This window comes from Pseudophryne corroboree, chromosome 1 (assembly GCF_028390025.1).
Source record: "Pseudophryne corroboree isolate aPseCor3 chromosome 1, aPseCor3.hap2, whole genome shotgun sequence".
NCBI lineage: Eukaryota > Metazoa > Chordata > Amphibia > Anura > Myobatrachidae > Pseudophryne > Pseudophryne corroboree.
In genome coordinates, this window is record NC_086444.1 from 519,495,183 (window position 1) to 519,523,027 (window position 27,845).

Genomic DNA, 27,845 nt, shown 5'->3' on the forward strand with positions numbered 1-27,845 from the left:
TTTTCAGTTGGGGGAGGGTAAAGATAAAATGCCATTTTGGCACCCCTATATACCTATTCCTGTAATGCACAGGAAAACCCTTCCTGCTTCCCAGTGGTGCCACTGCTAGCTTCACCCTGCATTGTGCTGTGCTGCCAGCCAGCCTCCCCCTCTCTCTCCCTCAGTGCGGGTGAGCGCTCACCAGAGCCAGCCCCGACTATTTTAGTGCCCTAGACAATATTCTGGCTTGTCACTAAGCGACTACTTTAAGTCTAAAAAAGATACCCCGAGGTTTCCGTGTACATAATGGTCCAACAATTGGTCGCGATGACCCCCAGTTCTGTAAACGTTGGGTCGGGATTTTAAACCGCTGTTCGTTTGATTTAATGGTGTTTGTGATTGAACACTCAACTAAGGAGTTACAAACCATTAAGGATAAAATCGTGCAATTTGAAAGTATCCATCTTCCGACTTTGACGTTAGACCAGAGCGTGAATTGGATGGAGCGCTTAAAACAACAGTTAGCATCTTATAAAAAAAGTATTACTCCAGTTCAAGAAAAAAAGCTAATCAAAGTGGAGGCAGATTATGAAAAGCATAACGTCTATAAGTGGCTTTCGGAAAACTCCTCTCATAATTCTAAAAAACTTTTTTTTAGACGTAATCCACGCCGTCACAGGCAGCTTGCCTCTTGTTTTAATACTGACACCTCTCAGGACAATACCAGTTCTAATAGTGAAGTTGAAAGATCTGATACACCAGCAGCCCCATTCGAGGTTCCAACAAAGGTCGGGGTAAAATATAAATGAAGATTCACATGAAGAGCTAAGCAGTTTAAGAGGCAGACGACAGGCAGGGAGACCTCCACTGTCGAGAAAGACCTAATATTCAACCTTTCCAGTCATGAGTTATCAGTGGGGGAATATAGCTTGGTATCCAAGGGACTTTCTTTTATCCCCACTAAGTATTTTGATGAGTTTTCATGGGGCATAGAAAAAAGCGAGTTAGCAAGAAGTCTAAGGCTTAATTTTTTGGCACTAGTAATACCATAAAGGAACATATACCAGCCCAATTGAAAAAGTTTTGCCCTCACTCCAAAATCGACACGGTTTCAAATAACTCAAGCATTAAAACGTTTATTAGAATGCTGTATGACACAGTACATTCTTCTATACAAAGTAACAAGACTGTACATCCCAATCTGACGCCTATTGAACAAGCTGCTTTAAAATCATTGTCGCAAAACACCAATCTAGTTATCCGCCCCGCAGATAAGGGCCGGGCAATTGTATTATAGTATTATCATAAGGAAGTTCTTAAGGGGGGTACTCACGGGAGAGATGTGTGCTGAGCGATCTTAACACAGACCGCTCAGCACACATCTCTCACCCCGCTCAGCACAGTGCGATGTGCTGAGCGAGGGGGAAAGCCGACGGGGTGCCGCTCACTTCACACAATGGTGAAGTGAGCGACCCGCTAGATTGAGCCTGCATGCAGGCTCAATCTAGCACCGGCGATAGCGATGCGCGGGGCCGCGCATCGCTATCGCTGGAGGGCATACACACAGCAGATCCGTGCTTAAAATCTAAGCAATCTAGCAAGATTGCTTAGATTTTAAGCACGGATCTCTCCGTGTGTACCCCCCTTTAGTCAATTGTTGGATACATCTGTTTATCACAGGTTGTCCGCTGATCCCACGATTGCATATAGGAAAAAGTTATTGGACATTTTGGGGTATTTCAAATGTTTGAAAAGTCGGTTGGGTGTCTGTTTTTTCCGGGTGGTCTTCTGGTTGCCGAATGTCGGGATCCCGGCGCACAGTATACCAGCGCCGGAATCCCGACACCTGGCATACGACACATATTCTCCCTTGTGGAGGTCCACGACCCCCCTGGAGGGAGAATAAATAGCGTAGCGCGCCACCGTGCCCGCAAGGGGCTCATTTGCGCTCGCCACGCTGTTGGTATGTCGGCGGTCGGGCTCCCGGCACCGGTATGCTGGTCGCCGGGAGCCCGGCCGCCGGCATACCATACTACACCCGTTTTTTCCTGTCTATGATATAAGAAAAAACAGACACCCAACTGACTTTTCAAACCATTGAATCTCCCTCTTTGTGTTTAGCTGTTGACACAGGTTTGATTTCTGAAGAAATTAAGTCCATTTTAATACCTCCTTTTCCTCTCATTCCTGTTTTCTATACTATACCCAAGGTGCATAAGGGATTAAATCCCCCACCTGGCCGGCCGATAGTATCGGCCCGCGGGTCCTTACTTCAACTTTTAGCCACTTATGTAGATTCAATTCTCCAACCATTGATACAAAAGGAAGATACTCTATTGCTTGACACTACTGTCTCATATGTTCCTTATGTTAGTTGGTATTGATGTCATCAATCTATATACATCTATTCCCCATGAGTAAGGTCTCCAAGCAATTAAATGCTTTTTGTTGAGTAAAAGTGATTTTTCTATTTATAAGACTGATGATCTTTTGTACATGTTGGAACTTATTCTAAATAACAACTTTTTTATGTACAATAACGAATTCTTTTTGCAGGTACAGGGGTGTGCCATGGGCAGCGCCAGGGCCCCTGCATAAGCGAATATAATAATGTTCATTATAGAATAAGAGGTTTTCTTTTCTGATAATTATATCTCATCCCACATTCATTCGTTTAGCCGCTTTATAGATGACTTGTTCGTTATTTGGTTTGGTGACATCAATATCCTGATTGGAGCATTGGAATCGCGCTGTGCTGAGTGGCGGGAGAGATGTGTGCTGAGCGGTTCGCTCAGCACACATCTCTCCCCACAACTGCCAGTGAGTACTGGCCTTTAGGCAAATATATTTCAGGGTAACTTTCTTGGATATTTAAAGAAAGAAAAGGGATTTGTTTGTTTCCCGCCATGAAAAGGTTTTTACTAGAGAAAACCGGTAGTTGCCTAAACTACAACATTTTTATGGGTTAATCTCCACAAAACAGTATGTGGCAGGGTTTACATTTGTGTGTATAGTGAGTTAGAGGAAAATAGAGGTTAGTCTACCTGAGTGCGTACCCTGTGCTCAACAGTGAGCCTCACCCTCCATATTCTACCTCATGGTCCTGCATATCTGCTATCTTTGTATTCACACTGTCTCACTGTTTAATTTGATTGTGATCTGTTTCCATCCCCAATTATGAAAGTTAATGCCACTACTATCTGTTTTAGCAAAATCAATGAAGGTGAAAATAAAGCTGAATAAAAAGGATGACAAGAATCGAGAAAAGGGGAAGGGAAAGAAGCGTCAGAGTCGTGGCAAAGCGAAGCCAGTTGTCAGCGACTATGACAGTGATGAAGATCAGGAGGATAATGTAAGCTCTGACAGTAACATTTTGTTTGTTTTTTGTCAACCTGTCAGATAATTTATGACATTTAGTAAATGTTTTGGGGACTGGACTAATGATGTAATCTGCTTTTTGCACAGACTGACTGCTCCGTTAACGTTCTGACAGACAGGATAGAGAACACACACTGTCTTATGATGAGGCAGGGCCAAACTTAATGAGATCAGGAATAAATGGCTATTAAACAGTTTTCATACAAGATATACAGCTAGCTTAAATACGACATGTGGCATTAGATGTCTGGTCCATGTGAGCTGCACCAAGCAGTGTACCATCTTTTCCCATCTTTTTCGATCAAGAGTGCGTCTTAGTCCCAATCGGATGCAACAAAACCGCTTCACAAGATACTGATCGGATATGCGACACATATATCCATGTGCGACTGAGTCTGAATTTGTATACTTTGCGAAGCACAACGGAACTTGGTGTAAAAAAAAAAAAAGCCATGGCCACTGCTTTGTAGCACTTTGTGTACAGAATCCGACTTGGTCACACACAGATACACAATTGTTGCATTTCAGATAAATCAGTGCAGTCTTGTAAAGCAGTTTTGTTATTTCGCATTGCGATCAAGATGCTCATTCAATTGAAAAGACACTTGGCGCAAGCCCAGACACATGAGACCTAATAGGCCGAGAAGGGATGTTTTACGTGACTGCAGCAATACTGCATGTGGACACAACCTGTATGAAAAATACCAAATGTTCTCCTTCGTCCTAGAGGATGCTGGGGACTCCAAAAGGACCAAGGGGTATAAGACTTTAAGACTTTAAATGGGTGTGAACTGGCTCCTCCCTCTATGTCCCTCCTCCAGACCTCAGATTCTGTGCCCGGAGAGACTGGGGACACACTAGGGCAGCGCTACAGAGTTTCTCTAGAAAAGACTTTCTGTTAGGTTTATTGTTTTCAGGGAGCACTGCTGGCAACAGACTCCCTGCTTCATGGGACTGAGGGGAGAGAAGCAGACCTACTTCTGTGAGTTAAAGGCCTGCTTCTTAGGCTACTGGACACCATTAGCTCCAGAGGGTCTGATCACTTGGTATAGCCTAGCTGCTCGTTCCCGGAGCCGCGCCGCCGTCCCCCTCACAGAGCCAGAAGAAAGAAGCCGGGTGAGTAACCGAAGCAAAGAAGACTTCAGTGAAGGAGGCAGAAGACATCAGTCTCAGAGGTTTCGCGCAGCGCGCCATTGCTTCCGCTCACAAACAGCACTACACAGGTGCAGGGAGGGGGCGCCCTGGGCAGCAATAAAACCTCTTTTAAGATCTGGCACAGAGGTATACAGTGCGAAGGCACTGTATACAGACCCCCACCAGTATAAAAATAATTGGGACACAAGCGCGCCATTTAGAGGGCGGGGCTTCGTCCTTCCAGCTCTTATCAGCGCCATTTTTTTCTCTTCACAGCAAGCTGCAGAGACGCTGGTCCTGGCCCTTCACTTCTGTCACAAGTAACAGGGTGCAAAAACAGGGGTGGGCACAGCATATTTGATGTTGAATATATTTCTTTTTCATCCACTAGGGGTCACTGGAGTACTCTTGGGATATGGATGGTGCGTAGCAAAGGAAGGCACATTTAAATATTTAAATGAGCAACCCTCCACTTCCCTCCTCCATACTCCCAGGATCCCCAGTGTTTTTATGTGCCTCAAAGGAAGCACATCATGAGCTGAAAGCTCACGTTTGATTTTACTTTTTTATTTCATTTTTGATTTTTCAGACAATACCTTCCCCACTTACTAAGAAGTGTGGGTCCGGAATTGTACTGCCTCCAGCCGCTGCTGACACGTGGGCGCTTGCAGGAGAAGCACGGCCGTGTCAGCCAGGCAGCATGCGGTCCTTTCCCCACTTACAGAGAAGTGAGGGTCCAGGATTGAGCGGCCATCTCCTCCAGCTGGGTGGAGGAGATTTCAGAGGAGTCGTGATTTTTTCTAACAAGCGCTTTCAGCGCTGCTGCCACAAGACAAAGGAGAGACTGCAGGGGGAGATCGTGCGGTTAGCTTCCACAGCTTCCGCAAGGTTAGTGTACTCCCCCAGTACTGCACGCTCCCAGACACACAGCAGGTGCTGGGAGCGTGGTCTTCCGCCGCTGGCCGCCCGCTCCATGTTCCCCGCTGGCCGCCGCTACCTAGCCGCCGATGCGCTCCCAGACACACAGCAGGTGCTGGGAGCGTGGTCTTCCGCCGCTGGCCGCCCGCTTCATGCTCCCCGCTGGCCGCCGCTACAGACCCTGCGGACCGCCGCTACATACACCCGGCTGGCCGCCCGCTCCATGTTCCCCGCTGGCCGCAGCACCCCACTGGCCGCCGTTACATAGACGCCCGGCGCTCTGGCCGCACGTTGTTCTCAGCGGGAGCACACTGATCACAGTGCACTCCCACTGCCCGCTATTCAGCCCAGCCGCGGACAGACAGGCTGCCGCCGCTGGGCTTCTACATCCGTCCCCCGCTGCTCTCCGGCTCCCCTCTGCTAGCTATGGCGGTGGGAGAGGGAACAGCACTACGGCTGCACAGGGGGAGATCGCGGGACACAAGGGGGTGATGATTATATGCGCATCACGAGGCAGGCATATGTTATAAATAATATGCATCTTAGGTTAAAACTAATATATGCATGGTGATTCACTATGGATATTGTAGTATAGGAAGTATACTACATATGTATATAGGCGGTCATATGTAATGTGTGCCTGATCTGTGGTAACTAATATTACTGTAAATTGGAAATTGATTTTTATTGTTTATTTTTTCTTATACTTAACATATGGTGAAAGCACATGGCTGGACACCATTTTAACTCAATTTCCTGTTTCTTTGTCCAGGAATTTTTTATCTGCTGTCCTACAACACTTCCCCACTAGAGGAGCAGGGGTGGTGTTAGGAATTTTCTGTCACAAGAAAGTGTGCAGCAATACTTTTCTAGTTTATGTGCACGTTACTTATTTAAGGGTCCACGTGCACAGTGGGAATACCAGTACGCATCCGGATATATATCCTAATCCTATTTGAGCGGCTACTTCTAACTGTTTATAACGTAGTCACATGCTCATCTGGAGGGTATGTATTCTCTGTGAGAGCGCTGCGGAATAGGTGTGCGCTATATAAATAACTGATAATATATAATAAGTAAACAGTACCCATCAGAGGGCGCATGCTAACATCGGCTGTGTGGTACAATAAGATTCAATGCCAGACGCAAGGTTCTGAGTTTTAATGCCACTAAGGAACCTAGTTCAGAGGCAAGCGTTCCTATAGGATAGAACGCAGCGAGCGCCTGTGCGGGTGTGTGTGCGTTCATAGTTCTAATTCTATTATTAAGACATTCAATATACCAGAGTCTATGACAGCATTTCTTGGTGTCAAAACTGTCCAGGTCCCGCCTGCACCTACACTTAATAACTAGTCAGTGTGGACATTCCACCTAGGCTAAAGACAATGTTTATGCTGTAGTTGGGGTTTGGGTTACCGACATTATAGTCGCAGACGTAGTTAATAGCCAGTTCTGGCCTCAAAACAGTTTCGACGACTTGTTACTCTCATAGGTATATCGCCTGAGAATTTACGCATGTCTGCTATAGCTGTCAGCCATGTTAGTTTTCGTAGTCCATCATCACTCTTTGTGGTTGACAGACGCTTTGCGTGGCCTTACACGAAAATGTGTTATTTACTCCTAAATTAGAACGTTTCAGTTCTCGCGCTCCGGTGTGAGAGTCTATTTACAGCCATTGCCACACCAGTTCTTACAAATAAAACTGCACCAGGGTTCAAATATTTTAAACCTCAGTCTTTTCCAGTTGTTCTACAACACACGACACGTGGTCGAGAACGGATGTCTCATTCGACACTATTACTGAAATCCACAGATCTGCGGTTACAGATCTGCGGTTACATAATTAGTGTTCAATCACACATAGAGTTCCATTGTCTACCACCTTTACTGTGGTTTGTCAAGGCTAGATCCAAAACTAGCCGGCCTGTGTCAGAAGACAAAAAGGCAGTTCTGTAGACCGCAATTCAGTGTCTCCCTAGATTCAAGCTTAGTACAATTTTGTTTGTAGTACCGCACCCGGCCGACTGTTATATACCAAAAGTGGCTCAATCAGTGGAATTCATGCGGTCAGTGATTGCAGGTTTACAACCATAGAAATCATATTCTCCCTAGAAGTCAAGAATGCGTTTTTGCGTGTTCAAAATTTTGCCACTACATCTGGCATACTTAGACGTTGGCAGTCCATCATTCAAACTCTCCTGTTTGGTTTCTCATCAGCGCCTCGGGTTGTTACAGGGGTGATGTCTGGGATAAGTTATTCTCAGATCCCGGCTGGTGATAATGGTTCTGTGCTTAGATAACCTTCTCATCACAGCTCTCGTTCAACAAATACTACTAACGTACAATGACCTAGTTCAACACGGTGGAATTGTCAGATTCAAGATATCACTTCTGAATTCGTCTCAATCACTTCAATTCCTAGGAATGATTCTCGATACGGTAGATCAAAGAAATTACCTACCAAAACATAAAGTACAGAGTATTCGTCATCTAATACAATTCGTGCTCAAGCCACGCACAGTCTCGGTACATTTGTGCATTCGCCTTTTAGGCACAAGGGTGACTGCTTTCGAAGCGATTCAGTTTGGAAGATTTCACTCACGTCCTTTTCAACTGGAGGTGCTCGCACAGTGGTTGGGCTCGCATCTGCAGATTCACCACAGGGTGAGGTTGTCGCCACGGGCCAGAGTATCTCTAATCTGGTGGCTCAAAGTACACAATCTAACCGCAGGGAAACAATTCAGCGCCTGTAATTGGATAATTCTAACGACGGACGCAGTCTCAGAGGTTGGGGAGCTGTAGTTCAAAATTATCAGCTCCAGAGTCTCTGGGCGGACACGAAAGATTGCTGTCTATAAATGTCCTGAAACTACGGGCAATTTACAATGCGCTCCGACAAGCAGTGCACATGCTTCGGTCTCAGTCTGTCCAGCTGCAGTCACACAACGTGACAACGGTCGCATACAACAAACAAGGAGGAACGAGAAGCCGCATGGCAATGCGGAAAGTAGCTCGAATCCTCATTTGGGGCCGAGCATCACCAAGTGATATTGTCGGCAGTGTTCATTCCGGCAGTGGGCAACTGGGAGGCGGATTATCTCAGCCGTCGGGATTTTCATCCAGGAGAATGGCCATTAAATCCAAGGGTGTTTCACATGTTGTTCCAGAGGTGGGGTTACCCTCAAGTGGACCTGATGGCATCTCGTCACAATCACCAAACGCCCAGTATGTGTCCAGAACGCAAGATACAACGGCAGTGGCGGCGGATGCTCACAATCGCGTGGCTGTACAGCCTCGTGTATCTATTTACACCGTTTCCACTCCTCCCCTTTGTTGCTAAAACGGATCACAAGAAAGTCCGCCACAGTCATACTAGTAGCGCCTCATTGGTCTCTGAGAGCTTGGTTCTCGGATCTCCGCGGACTACTCGCAGGTCCAGTGTACCTCCTTTTTGCTACCGGTAGAGGCAATGGTAAGAAAACAGACTTTCCTCCCGTAGCCTCAGCAATCCATGCGTCCAATTCAGGACCAAACAACTTAACCATACCAGGGCCAGCAGCTACTACGTGCAGGTATGTGAGCGGGCTGCCGCCCCGAGGTGTTTGTCCGCTCCCCGAGTTAGCGCGGCGGCGTTTAACGGGACGGCTATTGAGACCGCACTCTTAAGAAAATTTATACCAACCATGTTACGAGCTAGGAAGCCGGTTAGGGCAGCTCATTATTACAGAATATGGCGTGCCTATATAGGTTGGTGGGAAGCTCGGAAGTTTCCGACATCATCTTTCAAGTTATTCCGTCTTTTGTTGTTTCTACAGACGGGGTTAGATGGAGGACTGCGTTTATCTACACTAAAGGTGCAGGTATCTGCTTTGTCAATTTAATTTCAAAAACGTTTGGCTCTATTGCCGTCTGTACGCCGTTTTCTGCAAGGTGTCCTCAGAGTACAGCCTCCATTCATTCCACCTACAGCGCCATGGGGCTTGAAGCTGGTTTTAGATTTCTTACAGTCTTCATATTTTGAACCCTTACAACAAGTGAATATTAAGTTTTTCACTTGGAAAACTATTATTCTTCTAGCCCTAGCTTCGGCAAGTCGTGTTTCAACTTTGGGTGCCTTGTCATGCAAGCCACCGTATTTAATGTTTCATGATGACAGAGCGGATCTTCGGACCAATCCCGCTTTCTTGCCAAAAATAGTGTCATCTTTTCACATCAATTAACCAATAGTAGTTCAATCAACCAATAATAGGTCCTGTGTTAACAGGAAATTCTGAAACTTTGGTTGTGGTACGCGCATTACGCGTTTATGTATCCCGAACGTCTACATTTCGTAAGACGAATACGTTGATGCGGCCAAGCTGGGTTGGCCAGCTTCTAAGCAGATCTTATTCATATAGATTAAACTGACCATACGTCAAGCTTACCTTCATGCTAGGCTACAGCTGTTTCCATTAGTAACAGCTCATTCCACACGTTCTGTGGGAACTTCATGGGCAGCGGGTCGTGGGCCTTCTACGACGCAGTTTTGCCATGCGGCTACATGGCCAGCAGTGCACACGTTGGTGCGCTTTTACAAGTTTGATACGTTGCGGCATCAGCTTCTAGCTTTGGCCGCCTAGTGTTACAGGTGCCAAACAGCTCTCCCGCCCACGGGGGAAGCTTTGGTACGTTCCAAGAGTACTCCAGTGACCCCTAGTGGATGAAAAAGAAAATAGGATTTTGGTACTTACCAGGTAAATCCTTTTCTTTGAATCCATAGGGGGCACTGGACGCCCACCCAGAGCAGTTTTACCTGGTTTTGTGGTAAGTTCAGGGGATCTTATGGTAACACATTCTCACCGACTGGTTTAAACTTTCAAGTTCTATCGGTTATAGTGTCAACTGTTTAGTTGTCAGTAACGTTATGTGTCAACTTTATTGTTGTCAGTTATTTTATAATGTAAGTAATTCTCCATTGTTCACTTCTCTGTCGCTCCTATTCGGCTCAGTAAAAAACACTGGGGATCCTGGGAGTATGGAGGAGGGAAGTGGAGGGTTGCTCATTTAAATATTTAAATGTGCCTTCCTTTGCTACGCACCGTCCATATCCCAAGAGTACTCCAGTGCCCCCTATGGATTCAAAGAAAAGGATTTACCTGGTAAGTACCAAAATCCTATTTTATATATAAAAGCGCTGCAAGGTCTGGGGCATTGTATATTCCTTCAGACCGGGTGAGGCGCTGGGTGTGAGCTGGCAAACTCCCTCTCCGTCTCTCTGAAGGGCTGCGGGTCTGTTCCCTATAGCCCAGTGTGATGGTGGGTGTCGGTACGCGTGTGTCGACATGTCTGAGGCTGAATGCTCTTCCCAGGAGGAGGCTGGTGTGGGAGCAGAACAGAATGTGGGAGTGACTCTGTCGGCACCGCCGACTGCTGATTGGGTAGATATGTAGAGTGTCTTAAATGCAAATGTGGCTTCGTTGCATAAGAGATTAGACAGAACCAAGCATGGAGACAATCCATGGAAGATGTTTTGTCACAAACTCAGACCCCCTCAGGGTCACAGAAACGTTCGTTTACCCAGATAGCTGACACAGATTTGGACTCCAGTGTCGACTATAGTGATGCCAAATCGAATCCTAAACTGGCTAAGAGCATTCAGTACATGATTGTGGCAATTAAGGGCGTGTTACATATCACGGAAGACCCTGCTGTGCCTGAGACAAGGGTCTGTATGTATAAGGGAAAGAAACCTATGGTAACGTTTCCTCCCTCTCATGAACTGAACACTTTTTTTTTTTTTTTTTTTTTTTTTTAAAGGCTTGGGATACTCCTGACAAGAAGTTGCTGATTCCCAAGAGAATTTCTCTAACGTCCTAGTGGATGCTGGGGACTCCGTAAGGACCATGGGGAATAGCGGGCTCCGCAGGAGACTGGGCACTCTAAAGAAAGATTTAGTACTATCTGGTGTGCACTGGCTCCTCCCTCTATGCCCCTCCTCCAGACCTCAGTTAGAATCTGTGCCCGGCCGAGCTGGGTGCTCCTAGTGGACTCTCCTGAGCTTGCTAGAAAAGAAAGTATTTTGTTAGGTTTTTTGTTTTCAGAGAGCTTCTGCTGGCAACAGACTCTCTGCTACGAGGGACTGAGGGGAGAGAAGCAAACCTACTCACGGCAGCTAGGTAGCGCTTCTTAGGCTACTGGACACCATTAGCTCCAGAGGGATCGAACACAGGTACCTAACCTTGATCGTTTGTTCCCGGAGCCGCGCCGCCGTCCCCCTTGCAGAACCAGAAGAACAGAAGCAGCAGAAGCATGAAGACATCGAAATCGGCGGCTGAAGACTCCTGTCTTCACTTAAGGTAGCGCACAGCACTGCAGCTGTGCGCCATTGCTCCCACAGCACACCACACACTCCGGTCACTGTAGGGTGCAGGGCGCAGGGGGGGGGCAGCAATTAAGATACCTTTTGGCAAAATTATACATATATACAGTCAGGCACTGTATATATGTACGAGCCCCCGCCATTATTTTTACACAGAAACGGGACAGAAGCCCGCCGCTGAGGGGGCGGGGCCTTCTTCCTCAGCACTCACCAGCGCCATTTTCTCTCCACAGATCCGCTGAGAGAAGCTCCCCAGGCTCTCCCCTGCAATAGAAGAGGGTAAAAAGAGAGGGGGGGGGCATATAAAATTGGTGCAAAAACAATATATACAGCAGCTACTGGGTTAACACTAAGTTACTGTGTGATTCCTGGGTCATATAGCGCTGGGGTGTGTGCTGGCATACTCTCTCTCTGTCTCTCCAAAGGGCCTTGTGGGGGAACTGTCTTCAAATAGAGCATCCCCTGTGTGTGTGGTGTGTCGGTACGTGTGTGTCGACATGTCTGAGGTAAAAGGCTCCCCTAAGGAGGAGATAGGGCAAATATGTGTGTGAGAGGGTGTCTCCGTCGACAACGCCGACACCTGTTTGGATATGTGTAAGTGCTGAGGTGAATTTATTGCACAAAAGATTAGAGAACAGACAGGAAATCTACCCATGTCTGTCCCTATGTCACAGAGACCTTCAGAGTCTCACAATGCTCACTATCCAAAATAATAAACACTGATATCGACACAGAGTTTGGCTCCTGTGTCGACTACGATAATGCAAAGTTACAGCCAAAATGGCTGAAAGGTATTCAATATATGATTATTGTAATAAAAGAGGATTTGCATATCACTGATGACTCATTTGTCCCTGACACAAGGGTACACATGTTAAGGGGAAGAAAGCTGAGGTAAATTTCCCGGTATCCGTTCACATGGTCGACCATGTTATGGTCGACAGTCATTAGGTCGACCACTATTGGTCGACATTGACACATGGTCGACACATGAAAATGGTCGATACATGAAAGGTCGACACATGAAAAGGTCGACGTGAGTTTTTTAACTTTTTTTCTTTTGGGGAACTTTTCCATACTTTACGATCCAAGTGGACTACGATTGGAACGGTAATCTGTGCCGAGCGAAGCGGTAGCGGAGCGAAGGCACCATGCCCGAAGCATGGCGAGCGAAGCGAGCCATGCGAGGGGACGTGGTGCACTAATTGGGGTTCCCAGTCACTTTACGCAAAAAACGACACCAAAAAAAGTAAAAAAAAACTAATGTCGACCTTTTCACGTGTCGACCATTTTCATGTGTCGACCATGTGTCCACGTCGACCATGTCAATGTCGACCAATAGTGGTCGACCTAATGACTGTCAACAATAACATGGTCGACCATTCATACCGGAACCAAATTTCCCTCCTCTCATGATGAAAAAGAGCGGGAATCTCCAGACAAGAGACTGCAGCTTCCCACAGAAAATTCTCAAGCAGTATCCTTTCCCCACTAGGGCCAGGATGTGATGGGAATCTTCCCCTAGGGTGTCCCGTTTGCCCAGAAGGTAGCACTAGCTATTCTCAGGGATCCTGCAGATAGCGTGCACATTCTAGTGTACTACTCAGACCGGCGATTGTGTCGGCATGGGTTTATAGCGCTGTGGCAGCGTGGACAGGTACCTTATCAGCAGAGATTGAGACCCTAGTATGCATATATATATATATATATATATATATTTATATAGAAATATATATATATTAAAGATGCTGTCTTAAGTGATAGGTATGTATATATATATATATATATATATATATATATTAAACATGCCCAAAGAGACATGAGTATGCTGGGTCCTAGAGTCAAAGCTATGTCGATTTCTGCTTGACGTGTCCTGTAGAATATGCAATGGACAGATGATGCCGACTTAAGAGGAATTTGGAAGGCTGAGGATTGTGTGGAGAAGGGTTCTCGGACCTGGTCTCCACAGCTATAGCTGTTAATTCTGATATTTTGCCTTATATTCCTGCAAAGCCTACGAAAGCACGACATTATCAAATGCAGCCTTTCGAATAAAGAAACAAGAAAGTCCGAGGTGCGTCCTTTCTTGCCAGAGGCGGGGGCAGAGAAAAGAAGCTGCACAACACAGCTAGTTCCCAGGTACAGAAGTCCTCCCCGGCCTCTACAAAAATCCACCGCATGTCGCTGGGGCTCCACAGGCGGAGCTAGGCCCGGTGGGGGCACGCCTTCGTAAGTTCAGCCACAAGTGGGTTCACTCCCTGTTAGTTCCCTGGGCAATAGATATTGTGTCTCAGGGATACAAGCTGGACTTTGAGAAGATGCCCCCTCACCGACGGCCCTGCCGGCTTCCCCCCACGAGAGGGAAACAGTGTTAACTGCAATTCATAAATTGTATCTTCAACAGGTGGTGGTCAAGGTTCCCCTCCTTCAACAAGGATAGGGTTATTATTCGACCATGTTGTAGTCCCGAAACCAGACGGTTCGGTTGGACCCATATTGAATTTAAAATCCCTGAACATATACCTGAAAGGGTTCAAGTTCAAGTTGGAATCGCTAAGAGCGGTGATTGCAAGCCTGAAAGGGGGAGATTTTATGGTGACTCGGGACATAAAGGATGCATTCCTTCATGTCCCCATTTATCCACCTCATCAGGCGTACCTCAGAATTGCGGTACGGGATGGTCATTACCAATTTCAAACGTTGCCGTTTGGTCTCTCCACGGCCTTGAGAATATTCACCAAGGTAATGGCGGAAATGATGGTGCTCCTGCGGAAGCAAGGTGTCACTATTATCACGTACTTGGACGATCTCCTCATAAAAGCGAGATCAAGAGAGCAGTTGCTGAACAGCGTATCACTTTCTCTGGAAGTGAAACGGCAACACGGCCGGATTCTATATATTCCAAAGTCGCAGTTGGTTCTTACAGCTCATCTGCCTCTCCTAGGCATGATCCTAGACACAGACCAGAAAAATGTTTATCTCCCGATAGAGAGAGCTCAGGAGCTCGCGACACTGGTCAGGAATCTGTTAAAACTAAAACAGGTGTCAGTGCATCACTGCACTCGAGTCCTGGGAAGGAGGGTGGCATCATACGAGGCCATTCCCTTCGGCAGGTTCCATACCTTCCAATGGGACTTACTGTACAAGTGGTCCGGATCACATCTTCGGATGCATCGGTTAATCACCCTATCCCCCAGAGCAAGGGTGTCTCTCCTGTGGTGACTGCGGAGTGCTCACCTTCTCGAAGGTCGCAGATTCGACATTCAGGACTGGGTCCTGGTGACCACGGATGCAAGCCTCCGAGGGTGGGAGGCAGTGTCACAGGGAAGATATTTCCAAGGGCTGTGGTCAAGGCAGGAGACTTGCCTTCACATCAATATCCTGGAACTAAGGGCCATATACAACGCCCTAAGTCAAGCGGAGACCCTGCTTCGCGACCAACCGGTTCTGATCCGGTCAGACAATATCACCGCAGTGGCTCATGTAAACCGCCAAGGCGGCACAAGGAGCAGGCTGGCGATGGTAGAAGCCACCAGAATTCTTCGCTGGGCGGAGAATCACGTAAGCGCACTGTCAGCAGTGTTCATTCCGGGAGTGGACAACTGGGAAGCAGACTTCCTCAGCAGGCACGACCTCCACCCGGGAGAGTGGGGACTTCACCAAGAAGTCTTCACGCAGATTGCAAATCGACGGGAACTGCCACAGGTGGACATGATGGCGTCCCGCCTCGACAAAAAGCTAAAATGGTATTGCGCCAGGTCAAGGGACCCTCAGGCGATAGCTGTGGACGCACTAGTAACACCGTGGGTGTTCCAGTCGGTCTATGTGTTTCCTCCTCTTCCTCTCATACCAAAGGTGCTGAGAATTGTAAGAAAAAGAGGAGTGAGAACAATACTCATTGTTCCGGATTGGCCATGAAGGACTTGGTACCCGGAACTGCAAGAAATGCTCACAGAGGACCCATGGCCTCTGCCTCTCAGACAGGACCTGTTGCAATAAGGGCCCTGTCTATTCCAAGACTTACTGCGGCTGCGTTTGACGGCATGGCGGCTGAACTCCGGATCCTAGCGGAAAAAGGCATTCCGGATGCAGTTATTCCTACGCTGATAAAGGCTAGGAAGGACGTGACAGCAAAGCATTATCACCGTATATGGCGAAAATATGTGCTTGGTGTGAGGCCAGGAAGGCCCTACAGAAGAATTCCAGCTGGGTCGATTCCTGCACTTCCTACAGTCAGGAGTGACTATGGGCCTAAAATTAGGGTCCATACAGGTCCAGATTTCGGCCCTATCCATTTTCTTTCAAAGAGAACTGGCTTCACTGCCTGAGGTTCAGACGTTTGTTAAGGGAGTGCTGCATATTCAGCGCCCTTTTGTGCCACCAGTGGCACTTTGGGATCTTAACGTGGTGTTGGGTTTCCTGAAATCCCACTGGTTTGAGCCATTTAAGACTGTGGAGCCTAAAGTATCTCACGTGGAAAGTGGTCATGCTGTTGGCCTCAGCTCCGGCTAGGCGTGTGTCAGAATTGGCGGCTTTGTCATGTAAAAGCCCCTATCTGGTTTTCCAGATGGATAGGGCAGAATTGCGGACTCGTCCGCAATTTTCTGCAAAAGGTGGTGTCATCTTTTCATTTGAACCAACCTATTGTGGTGCCTGCGGCTACTTGTGACTTGGAAGATTCCAAGTTGCTTGACGTAGTCCGGGCTTTGAAGAGTTATGTAACCAGAACGGCTGGGGTCAGGAAGACTGACTCGCTGTTTATCCGGTATACATCCAACAAAGTGGGTGCTCCTGCTTCAAAGCAAACTATTGCTCGCTGGATCTGTAACACGATTCAGCAGGCTCATTCTGCATCTGGATTGCCGCATCCAAAATCAGTGAAAGCCCATTCCACAAGGAAGGTGGGCTCTTCTTGGGCGGCTGCCCAAGGGGTCTCGGCATTACAGCTTTGCCGAGCTGCTACTTGGTCGGGTTCAAACACATGTGCAAAATTCTACATGTTTGATACCCTGGCTGAGGAGGACCTTGTGTTTGCCCATTCGGTGCTGCAGAGTCATCCGCACTCTCCCGCCCGTTTGGGAGCTTTGGTATAATCCCCATGGTCCATACGGAGTCCCCAGCATCCTCTAGGACGTTAGAGAAAATAAGATTTTACTTACCGGTAAATCTATTTCTCGTAGTCCGTAGTGGATGCTGGGCGCCCGTCCCAAGTGCGGACTTTTTCTGCAATGCTTGTATATAGTTATTGCTTAAATAAGGGTTATGTTATAGTTGCATCAGGGTTTATCTGATGCTCTCTTATTGTTCATACTGTTAACTGGGTAAGTTTATCACGAGTTATACGGTGTGATTGATGTGGCTGGTATGAGTCTTACCCTGGATTCCAAAATCCTTTCCTTGTAATGTCAGCTCTTCCGGGCACAGTTGCCTTAACTGAGGTCTGGAGGAGGGGCATAGAGGGAGGAGCCAGTGCACACCAGATAGTACTAAATCTTTCTTTAGAGTGCCCAGTCTCCTGCGGAGCCCGCTATTCCCCATGGTCCTTACGGAGTCCCCAGCATCCACTACGGACTACGAGAAATAGACCAACCGGTAATTAAAATCTTATTTTCTATGGCATATCCGTTTCCCTCTGAGGACAGGGTAAAGTGGGAGTCGACGCCCACGGCGGACAAAGTTGATTCCGATAACACGGCTGTTGTTCTTGGGCATGATTTTGGACACGGAACTGCAGAGAATTTTTCTCCCGATGGAAAAAGCTCTGGAAATACAGAACATGGTCAAGGGGATTCTGAAACCGGCAAGAGTGTCGATTCATCAATGCACTCGGTTGGCCTATGAGGCCATCCCATTTGGATTCTGAAACCGGCAAGAGTGTCGATTCATCAATGCACTCGGTTGGCCTACGAGGCCATCCCGTTTGGATTCTGACACCGGCAAGAGTTGTCGATTCATCAATGCACTCGGTTGGCCTATGAGGCCATCCCGTTTGGCAGGTTCCATGCCAGGTTTTTTCAGTGGGACCTGTTGGACGAGTGGTCCGGGTCTCACCTACACATGCACCGGAAGATAAGCCTATCTCCCAGGGCCAGGATTTCTCTCCTGTGGTGGCTCCAAAGTTCTCACCTTCTAGAGGGACGCAGGTTCGGGATCCAAGATTGGATCCTAGTAACCACGGATGCAAGTCTCCGAGGTTGGGGAGCAGTCACACAGGGACAAAATTTCCAGGGAAAATGGTCAAGCCAGGAAGCTTGTCTGCACATAAACATTATGGAATTAAGGGCCATCTACAACGGCCTTCTACAGGAGCAGAGCGGCGATGACGGAGGCCACAAAAGTTCTTCGCTGGGCGGAAAAACAGGCAAGCGCTCTGTCAGCGGTCTTCATTCCAGGCGTGGACAACTGGGAAGCGGACTTCCTCAGCAGACACGATCTCCATCCATGAGAGTGGGGTCTTCATCAAGAGGTCTTTGCAGAAGTGACAAGTCGTTGGGGAATTCCTCAAATAGACATGATGGCGTCTCACCTCAACAAGAAACTTCAGACATATTGTTCCAGGTTGAGGGACCCTCAAACAGTAGCAGTGGACGCCCTAGTGACACTGTGGGTGTATCTGTCGGTCTATGTGTTCATAAGAAGAACAAGGGTTCAGGCGATACTCGTTGTTCCAGATTGGCCACGGAGGGCCTGGTATCCGGATCTTCAGGAATTACTCATAGGAGATCCCTGGCCTCTTCCTCTAAGAGAGGATCTGTTACAGCAAGGGCCGTGCGTGTTCCAAGACTTACCGCGGTTGCGTTTGACGGCGTGGCGGTTGAACACAAAATCCTAGCTCGAAAGGGTATTCCCGGGGGGGGGGGGGGGGTCATCCCCACTCTACTGAAAGCTAGAAAGGAGGTAACGGCGAAAGCATTACCACCGTATTTGGAGAAAATATGTGTCTTGGTGTGAATCCAAGAAGGCTCCTACGGAAGAATTTCAGCTGGGTCGTTTTCTACATTTTTTTACAAGCAGGTGTGGATGCGGGCCTAAAGTTAGGCTCCATTAAAGTGCAGATTTCGGCCTTATCAATTTTCTTTCAAAGGGAATTGGCTTAGCTTCCAGAAGTACAGGCTTTTGTGAAAGGCGTGCTGCACATCCAACCTCCATTTGTGCCCCCATGGGACCTTAACGTGGTGTTTCAGTTCCTTATGTCACATTGGTTTGAACCTTTACAAACGGTTGAGTTGAAATTTCTCACTTGGAAAGTGGTCATGCTATTGACCTTGGCGTCCGCAAGGCGGGTGTCGCTATTGGCGGCTTTTTCTCATAAAAGCCCCTATTTGATTTTCCACAAGGATAGAGCGGAGTTGAGAACTCGTCAACAATTTCTACCAAAGGTGGTTTCTTCGTTTCACATGAACCAACCTATTGTGGTACCTGTGGCTACTGAAGCCTTGGCTGATTCAAAGTCTCTCGATGTGGTCAGAGCTTTGGAAATTGATGTAGCCAGGACAGCTCGTGTTAGGAAAACGGAGGCTCTTTTTGTCCTGTATGCTTCCAACAAGATTGGGGCTCCTGCTTCTAAGCAGACTATTGCACACTGGATCTGTAATGCGATTCAGCATGCTCATTCTACGGCTGGATTGCCGTTACCGAAATCAGTGAAGGCCCATTCTACCAGGAAGGTGGGCTCATCTAGGGCGGCTGCCCGGAGAGTCTCGGCGCTACAACTTTGCCGAGCAGCTACTTGGTCGGGTTCAAACACTTTTGCAAAATACTACAAGTTTGATACCCTGGCTGATGAGGAACTCATGTTTGCTCAATCGGTGCTGCAGAGTCATCCGCACTCTCCCGCCCGGTCTGGAGCTTTGGTATAAACCCCATGGTCCTTTTGGAGTCCCCAGCATCCTCTAGGACGAAGGAGAAAATAGGATTTTAATACCTACCGGTAAATCCTTTTCTCTTAGTCCGTAGAGCAGGGGTGGGGAACCTCAGGCCCGCGGGCCGTATAAGGCCCACAAAGCCACTTGATCCGGCCCTCCCAGGCTCGCCTAACCAAGGGAGATGCCGAGCGCCCTCTGAGATTTTGTTACTGGCGGGCGCCCGGCTTCTTCCCCCCAGTAGCTCACTCCTGAGCTCTGGCTTCCGGCTCTAGCAGTGTGAGTGTGCCTGTGCGGTGCTATGGGAGAGATGTCATGACGTCTTTCCCATAGTTCTGAGGAGCGGCAGCCAGGCAGAGGGCAAGGGTCCGGAAGCAGGAGCGGGGCTGGTGAGTATTGTGTTTTTTCTTTCTTTTAATGTGTGTGTGTGTAAGCGGTGCTACTAGGGGTCATATCTACTGGGGGCAGGCTAATTTTTAAGTTGCTAATTTTTGTATGGCCCCCGAAGGTTTTTATAAATATCCAAATGGCCCTTGGTAGAAAAAAGGTTTCCCACCCCTGCCGTAGAGGATGCTGGGCGCCCATCCCAGTGCGGACTCTATCTGCAGTACTTGTTCATAGTTATTGCTTTTGTTACACAAAGGTTGTGTTTTCGGTTTTGATCAGCCTGTTGCTGATTCTTTGGTTCATGCTGTCAACTGGTTTTAGTTAAATGCCATGTTGTACGGTGTGTTGTGGTGTGAGCTGGTATGTATCTCACCCTTGGTTAACAAAAATCCTTTTCCTCGAAATGTCCGTCTCCCTGGGCACAGTTCCTATAACTGAGGTCTGGAGGAGGGGCATAGAGGGAGGAGCCAGTTCACACCCATTTAAAGTCTTAAAATGCCCGTGTCTCCTGCGGATCCCGTCTATACCCCTTGGTCCTTTTGGAGTCCCCAGCATCCTCTACGGACTAAGAGAAAAGGATTTACCGGTAGGTATTAAAATCCTATTATTCACTCCTCTGCATTCTTTCTGTTAATGCACATTTCTCTATCGTCCTAAGTGGATGCTGGGGTTCCTGAAAAGGACCATGGGGAATAGCGGCTCCGCAGGAGACAGGGCACAAAAAAGTAAAGCTTTACTAGGTCAGGTGGTGTGCACTGGCTCCTCCCCCTATGACCCTCCTCCAGACTCCAGTTAGATTTTGTGCCCGAACGAGAAGGGTGCAATCTAGGTGGCTCTCCTAAAGAGCTGCTTAGAGAAAGTTTAGTTTAGGTTTTTTTTCTTTACAGTGAGTCCTGCTGGCAACAGGATCACTGCAACGTGGGACTTAGGGGGAAAGTAGTAAACTCACCTGCATGCAGAGTGGATTTGCTGCTTGGCTACTGGACACCATTAGCTCCAGAGGGATCGAACACAGGCCCAGCCGTGGAGTCCGGTCCCGGAGCCGCGCCGCCGACCCCCTTGCAGATGCTGAAGCGTGAAGAGGTCCGGAAACCGGCGGCTGAAGACTCCTCAGTCTTCATAAGGTAGCGCACAGCACTGCAGCTGTGCGCCATTTTCCTCTCAGCACACTTCACTGGGCAGTCACTGAGGGTGCAGAGCGCTGGGGGGGGGCGCTCTGAGAGGCAAATATAAACCTTATACAAGGCTAAAAATACCTCACATATAGCCCATAGGGGCTATATGGAGATATTTAACCCCTGCCTGACTGGAAAAATAGCGGGAGAAGAACCCGCCGAAAAAGGGGCGGGGCCTATCTCCTCAGCACACGGCGCCATTTTCTGTCACAGCTCCGCTGGTCAGAACGGCTCCCAGGTCTCTCCCCTGCACTGCACTACAGAAACAGGGTAAAACAGAGAGGGGGGGCACATTAATGGCTATATATATATATATTAAAGCAGCTATAAGGGAGCACTTAATATAAGGATATCCCTTGTATATATAGCGCTTTGTGGTGTGTGCTGGCAGACTCTCCCTCTGTCTCCCCAAAAGGGCTAGTGGGTCCTGTCTTCATTAGAGCATTCCCTGTGAGTTTGCGGTGTGTGTCGGTACGTGGTGTCGACATGTATGAGGACGATATTGGTGTGGAGGCGGAGCAATTGCCAAATATGCAGATGTCACCCCCCAGGGGGTCGACACCAGAATGGATGCCTTTATTTGTGGAATTACGTGATGGTTTATCTTCCCTTAAACAGTCAGTTGAGGACATGAGGCGGCCGGACAATCAATTAATGCCTGTCCAGGCGCCTCAAACACCGTCAGGGGCTGTAAAACGCCCTTTGCCTCAGTCGGTCGACACAGACCCAGACACGGGCACTGATTCCAGTGACGACGGTAGAAATTCAAACGTATTTTCCAGTAGGGCCACACGTTATATGATTTTGGCAATGAAGGAGACGTTACATTTAGCTGATACTACAGATACCGTAAAACAGGGTATTATGTATGGTGTGAAAAAACTACAAACAGTTTTTCCTGAATCAGAAGAATTAAATGACGTGTGTGATGAAGCGTGGGTTGCTCCTGATAAAAAGTTGATAATTTCAAAAAAGTTATTGGCATTATACCCTTTCCCGCCAGAGGTTAGGGCGCGCTGGGAAACACCCCCTAAGGTGGACAAGGCGCTCACACGCTTATCAAAACAAGTGGCGTTACCCTCTCCTGAGACGGCCGCACTTAAGGATCCATCAGATAGAAAGATGGAAGTTATTCAAAAGAATATATACACACATGCAGGTGTTATACTACGACCAGCTATAGCAACTGCCTGGATGTGCAGTGCTGGAGTAGTTTGGTCAGAATCCCTGATTGAAAATATTGATACCCTAGATAGGGACAATGTTTTACTGTCGTTAGAATAAATAAAGGATGCATTTATCTATATGCGTGATGCACAGAGGGATATTTGCACACTGGCATCTCGGGTGAGTGCTATGTCCATTTCAGCCAGAAGAGCCTTATGGACACGACAGTGGACAGGCGATGCGGATTCAAAACGTCACATGGAGGTTTTGCCGTATAAAGGGGAGGAGTTATTTGGAGTTGGTCTATCAGACTTGGTGGCCACGGCTACTGCCGGGAAATCCACTTTTTTACCTCAAGTCACTCCCCAACAGAGAAAGGCACCGACCTTTCAACCGCAGCCTTTTCGCTCCTACAAAAATAAGAGAGCAAAGGGCTTGTCGTACCTGCCACGAGGCAGAGGAAGAGGGAAGAGACACCAACAGGCAGCTCCTTCCCAGGAACAGAAGCCCTCCCCGGCTCCTGCAAAAACCTCAGCATGACGCTGGGGCCTCTCAAGCGGACTCGGGGACAGTGGGGGGCCGTCTCAAAAATTACAGCGCGCAGTGGGCTCACTCGCAGGTAGACCCCTGGATCCTGCAGATAATATCTCAGGGGTACAGGTTGGAATTAGAGACGGATCCTCCTCATCGTTTCCTGAAGTCTGCCTTACCAACCGTCTCTTCCGAAAGGGAGAGGGTGTTGGAAGCCATTCACAAGCTGTACGCTCAGCAGGTGATAGTCAAAGTACCCCTATTACAACAAGGAAAGGGGTATTATTCCACTCTATTTGTGGTACCGAAGCCGGATGGCTCGGTAAGGCCTATTCTAAATCTGAAGTCCTTGAACCTCTACATAAAAAAGTTCAAGTTCAAGATGGAGTCACTCAGAGCAGTGATAGCGAACCTGGAAGAAGGGGACTTTATGGTATCCTTGGACATCAAGGATGCGTATCTACACGTTCCGATTTACCCCGCACACCAGGGGTACCTCAGGTTCATTGTTCAAAAACTGTCACTATCAGTTTCAGACGCTGCCGTTCGGATTGTCCACGGCGCCTCGGGTCTTTACCAAGGTAATGGCCGAGATGATGATTCTTCTTCGAAGAAAAGGCGTATTAGTTATCCCATACTTGGACGATCTCCTAATAAGGGCAAGGTCCAGAGAACAGCTGGAGACAGCTTTAGCACTATCTCAAGAGGTGCTAAGACAACACGGGTGGATTCTGAATATTCCAAAATCCCATTTAATCCCGACAACTCGTCTGCTGTTCCTAGGAATGATTCTGGACACGGTTCAGAAAAAGGTTTTCCTTCCAGAGGAAAAAGCCAAGGAGTTATCCGATCTGGTCAGGAACCTCCTAAAACCAGGAAAAGTGTCAGTACATCAATGCACAAGAGTCCTGGGAAAAATGGTGGCTTCTTACGAAGCAATTCCATTCGGCAGATTCCAGGCAAGAATATTCCAAAGGGATCTGTTGGACAAATGGTTAGGGTCGCATCTGCAGATGCACCTGCGAATAACCCTGTCACCAAAGACAAGGGTGTCACTTCTGTGGTGGTTGCAGAAGGCTCACCTATTAGAAGGCCGCAGATTCGGCATTCAGGATTGGATCCTGGTGACCACGGACGCCAGCCTGAGAGGCTGGGGAGCAGTCACACAAGGAAGAAACTTCCAGGGAGTATGGACGAGTCTGGAAAAGTCTCTTCACATAAACATTCTGGAACTAAGAGCAATCTACAATGCTCTAAGCCAGGCGGAACTTCTCCTGCAAGGAAAGCCGGTGTTGATTCAGTCGGACAACATCACGGCGGTCGCCCATGTAAACAGGCAGGGCGGCACAAGAAGCAGGAGTGCAATGGCAGAAGCTGCCAAGATTCTTCGCTGGGCGGAGAATCACGTGATAGCACTGTCAGCAGTGTTCATCCCGGGCGTGGACAACTGGGAAGCAGACTTCCTCAGCAGACACGATCTTCATCCGGGAGAGTGGGGTCTACATCCAGAAGTCTTCAACATGTTAATAGACCGTTGGGAAAGACCAATTGTAGACATGATGGCGTCTCGCCTCAACAAGAAACTGGACAAATATTGCGCCAGGTCAAGAGATCCACAGGCAATAGCTGTGGACGCACTGGTAACTCCTTGGGTGTACCAGTCAGTGTATGTGTTTCCTCCTCTGCCGCTCATACCAAAGGTATTGAAGATCATACGGCAAAGAAGAGTAAGAACAATACTAGTGGTTCCGGATTGGCCGAGAAGGACTTGGTATCCGGAACTTCAAGAGATGCTCACGGACGAACCGTGGCCTCTACCTCTGAGAAGGGACCTGCTACAGCAGGGTCCCTGTCTTTTTCAAGACTTACCGCGGCTGCGTTTGACGGCATGGCGGTTGAACGCCAGATCCTAAAAGGGAAAGGCATTCCAGAAGAAGTCATTCCTACCTTGATTAAGGCACGGAAGGAAGTCACCGTGAAACATTATCACCGCATTTGGCGAAAATATGTAGCGTGGTGCGAGGATCGGAGGGTTCCGACGGAGGAATTCCAACTGGGTCGTTTCCTACATTTCCTGCAATCAGGATTATCTATGGGTCTCAAATTGGGATCCATTAAGGTTCAAATTTCGGCCCTGTCAATATTCTTCCAAAAAGAATTGGCCTCTGTCCCTGAGGTCCAGACTTTTGTCAAGGGAGTACTGCATATACAGCCTCCTGTGGTGCCTCCGGTGGCACCGTGGGATCTAAATGTAGTTTTAGATTTCCTCAAATCCCATTGGTTTGAACCATTGAAAAAGGTGGATTTGAAATATCTCACATTGAAAGTGACTATGTTACTAGCCCTGGCCTCTGCCAGGAGAGTATCTGAATTGGCGGCTTTATCTTATAAAAGTCCTTATCTAATCTTCCATTCGGATAGGGCAGAACTGCGGACTCGTCCGCATTTTCTCCCTAAAGTGGTATCAGCATTTCATCTGAACCAACCTATTGTGGTGCCTGCGGCCACTAGCGACTTGGAGGACTCCAAGTTGTTGGACGTTGTCAGAGCCTTAAAAATATACATTGCAAGGACGGCTGGAGTCAGAAAATCTGACTCGCTGTTTATATTGTATGCACCCAACAAGTTGGGCGCACCTGCTTCTAAGCAGTCGATTGCTCGTTGGATTTGTAACACAATTCAACTTGCACATTCTGTGGCAGGCCTGCCACAGCCTAAAACTGTAAAAGCCCACTCCACAAGGAAGGTGGGCTCATCTTGGGCGGCTGCCCGAGGGGTCTCGGCATTACAACTCTGCCGAGCAGCTACGTGGTCGGGGGAGAACACGTTTGTAAAATTTTACAAATTTGATACCCTGGCAAAGGAGGACCTGGAGTTCTCTCATTCGGTGCTGCAGAGTCATCCGCACTCTCCCGCCCGTTTGGGAGCTTTGGTATAATCCCCATGGTCCTTTTCAGGAACCCCAGCATCCACTTAGGACGATAGAGAAAATAAGAATTTACTTACCGATAATTCTATTTCTCGGAGTCCGTAGTGGATGCTGGGCGCCCATCCCAAGTGCGGATTATCTGCAATACTTGTACATAGTTATTGTTAACTAATTCGGGTTATTGTTAAGGAGCCATCTTTAAGAGGCCCTTTCTGTTGTCATACTGTTAACTGGGTTTAGATCACAAGTTGTACGGTGTGATTGGTGTGGCTGGTATGAGTCTTACCCGGGATTCAAAATGCCTCCCTTATTGTGTATGCTCGTCCGGGCACAGTACCTAACTGGAGTCTGGAGGAGGGTCATAGGGGGAGGAGCCAGTGCACACCACCTGACCTAGTAAAGCTTTACTTTTTTGTGCCCTGTCTCCTGCGGAGCCGCTATTCCCCATGGTCCTTTTCAGGAACCCCAGCATCCACTACGGACTCCGAGAAATAGAATTATCGGTAAGTAAATTCTTATTTTTCTGCCTCTCTCCCTAGGATCAATCGGAAGGAAGTGGAAGCGACGATGAGTGATTTAAATGGAACATGTTTTCTGGACAGATATCTTCATTTTCTAGTTTCAACTCATCCAATGATTTTTTTCTAAAAAATAAAAATTACACAATGGGGTTGTTTCCGTGCTCATCATCTAGAAGTAACATTAGACTAGTGAAAGACATACATGATCTCATCGTGTAAAAAAAAAAAAAAAAAATATATAAAAAAAATTTTTGTAACATATTGTGACCAAATGGGCCTCCAATATGAAGCAAGTCACACATTTTTTGATGGAAAACTGTGGATCAGTAGTATATTTCTGTGGGTCGACTTTAACATGGAAGCGGTTTCTTTGTACCTGGTTTGCTATACTATGGTGCAGTATCAGCAGCGCAAAGCTGAAAATATAATATTTTGTAGACGTGAACTGGGACAAACCGATAGAAGTAACTGGTTATTTTATTTTTCGTCAGGCAATTTCAGAGTTTTTTTATGTTGCCGTGGTTTAGTTTTGTTTTGTTCTGTTTTCAGTTTTGTTTTTATATAATTTTGGTACATATATGCAACTTTCAGATACTTATTAACTCTTTTGGTGCCGGAAGGGCCTGCAGTGTATTGCTTTGCATGCTATGGCTCAGCTGGCTCACAAGGTGTTAATATGCAGTAATTGTTTTCATCATTTTTACCCTTCCCTCCCATTTTCTTCCACTGTAAAACTCTTTGAAAACGAAGTTCTACTAAAACTATAAACTGTATGGCTAAAATATTTTTTTTTTTTTCTATTACAATTTCTATTTGTTATGAAGAAGTTTGGGTAAACTTGTTATTGTTGCAAACTATATATAGTATAATGGAATGCTTATTTCTTCCCCGCTCCTTTTTTTTTTTTTTCTCTTCAAATTGACCTTTGTTACCAATGTGGATAATCAGCTTTTCCCTAAAGTGTACTTAATCTTTGCTTTCTTTGCACAATGTCTTTGGTTGCAATTCATAAGCCTGAGGCAAATAAAATCCCAGCAATTTTGAGAAAACTGTGTTATTGTGTTTTCCTAATGAGGAGAAAATTGTTTCTTAAATTATTTATTTTGCCTGCCTTCATTGAAATCATTTACATTGAATTGCATTAAATTAGTAGCAAGAGAGCAGTACAGACAGAGGCAGAACTATCATTGATGCAGCAGGTGCATTGCACCAGGATCCCTGAGGATTAAGGGGCCCACTGCTGCCCAGTCCAGCAATGTATTATTCCCCACTGCCTGTTGGACCTGCCCCTTACCTCAGTCAGGCAGAGCTGTCCTTGTGTGTGCTGGACTGATAGATGAGATCTGCCACCTATTAGTGCTGATGATCACTGACCGCTGTACATTTTTTCTGATTCACTTAAGTCTGTGAATTAACAGCAGCTCACAGTTGTGTAACTGGCACTGTCGGAGTCTGCCTGACAGAGTGCCAAACTGAGGAAGGCACAAATAGAGCAGAAGCTGCGGT

The 27,845-nt window shown here is 47.4% G+C and overlaps 1 protein-coding gene across 7 annotated transcripts in view; it reads left to right on the forward strand.

Annotated features, from left to right (window-relative positions):
• SMARCA2 (SWI/SNF related, matrix associated, actin dependent regulator of chromatin, subfamily a, member 2) overlaps positions 1 to 27,388 on the forward strand; it is a 631,684-nt gene extending 604,296 nt beyond the window's left edge. For all 7 annotated transcript variants that reach the window (XM_063913944.1, XM_063913943.1, XM_063913946.1 and 4 more), the window contains 2 exons: positions 3,189 to 3,331; positions 26,358 to 27,388. In XM_063913944.1, the coding sequence (XP_063770014.1) occupies positions 3,189 to 3,331; positions 26,358 to 26,393 (179 nt within the window). In that variant the 3' untranslated portion in view covers positions 26,394 to 27,388. The remainder of the gene's footprint in view (positions 1 to 3,188; positions 3,332 to 26,357) is intronic.
• Positions 27,389 to 27,845: the final 457 nt, after the last annotated feature.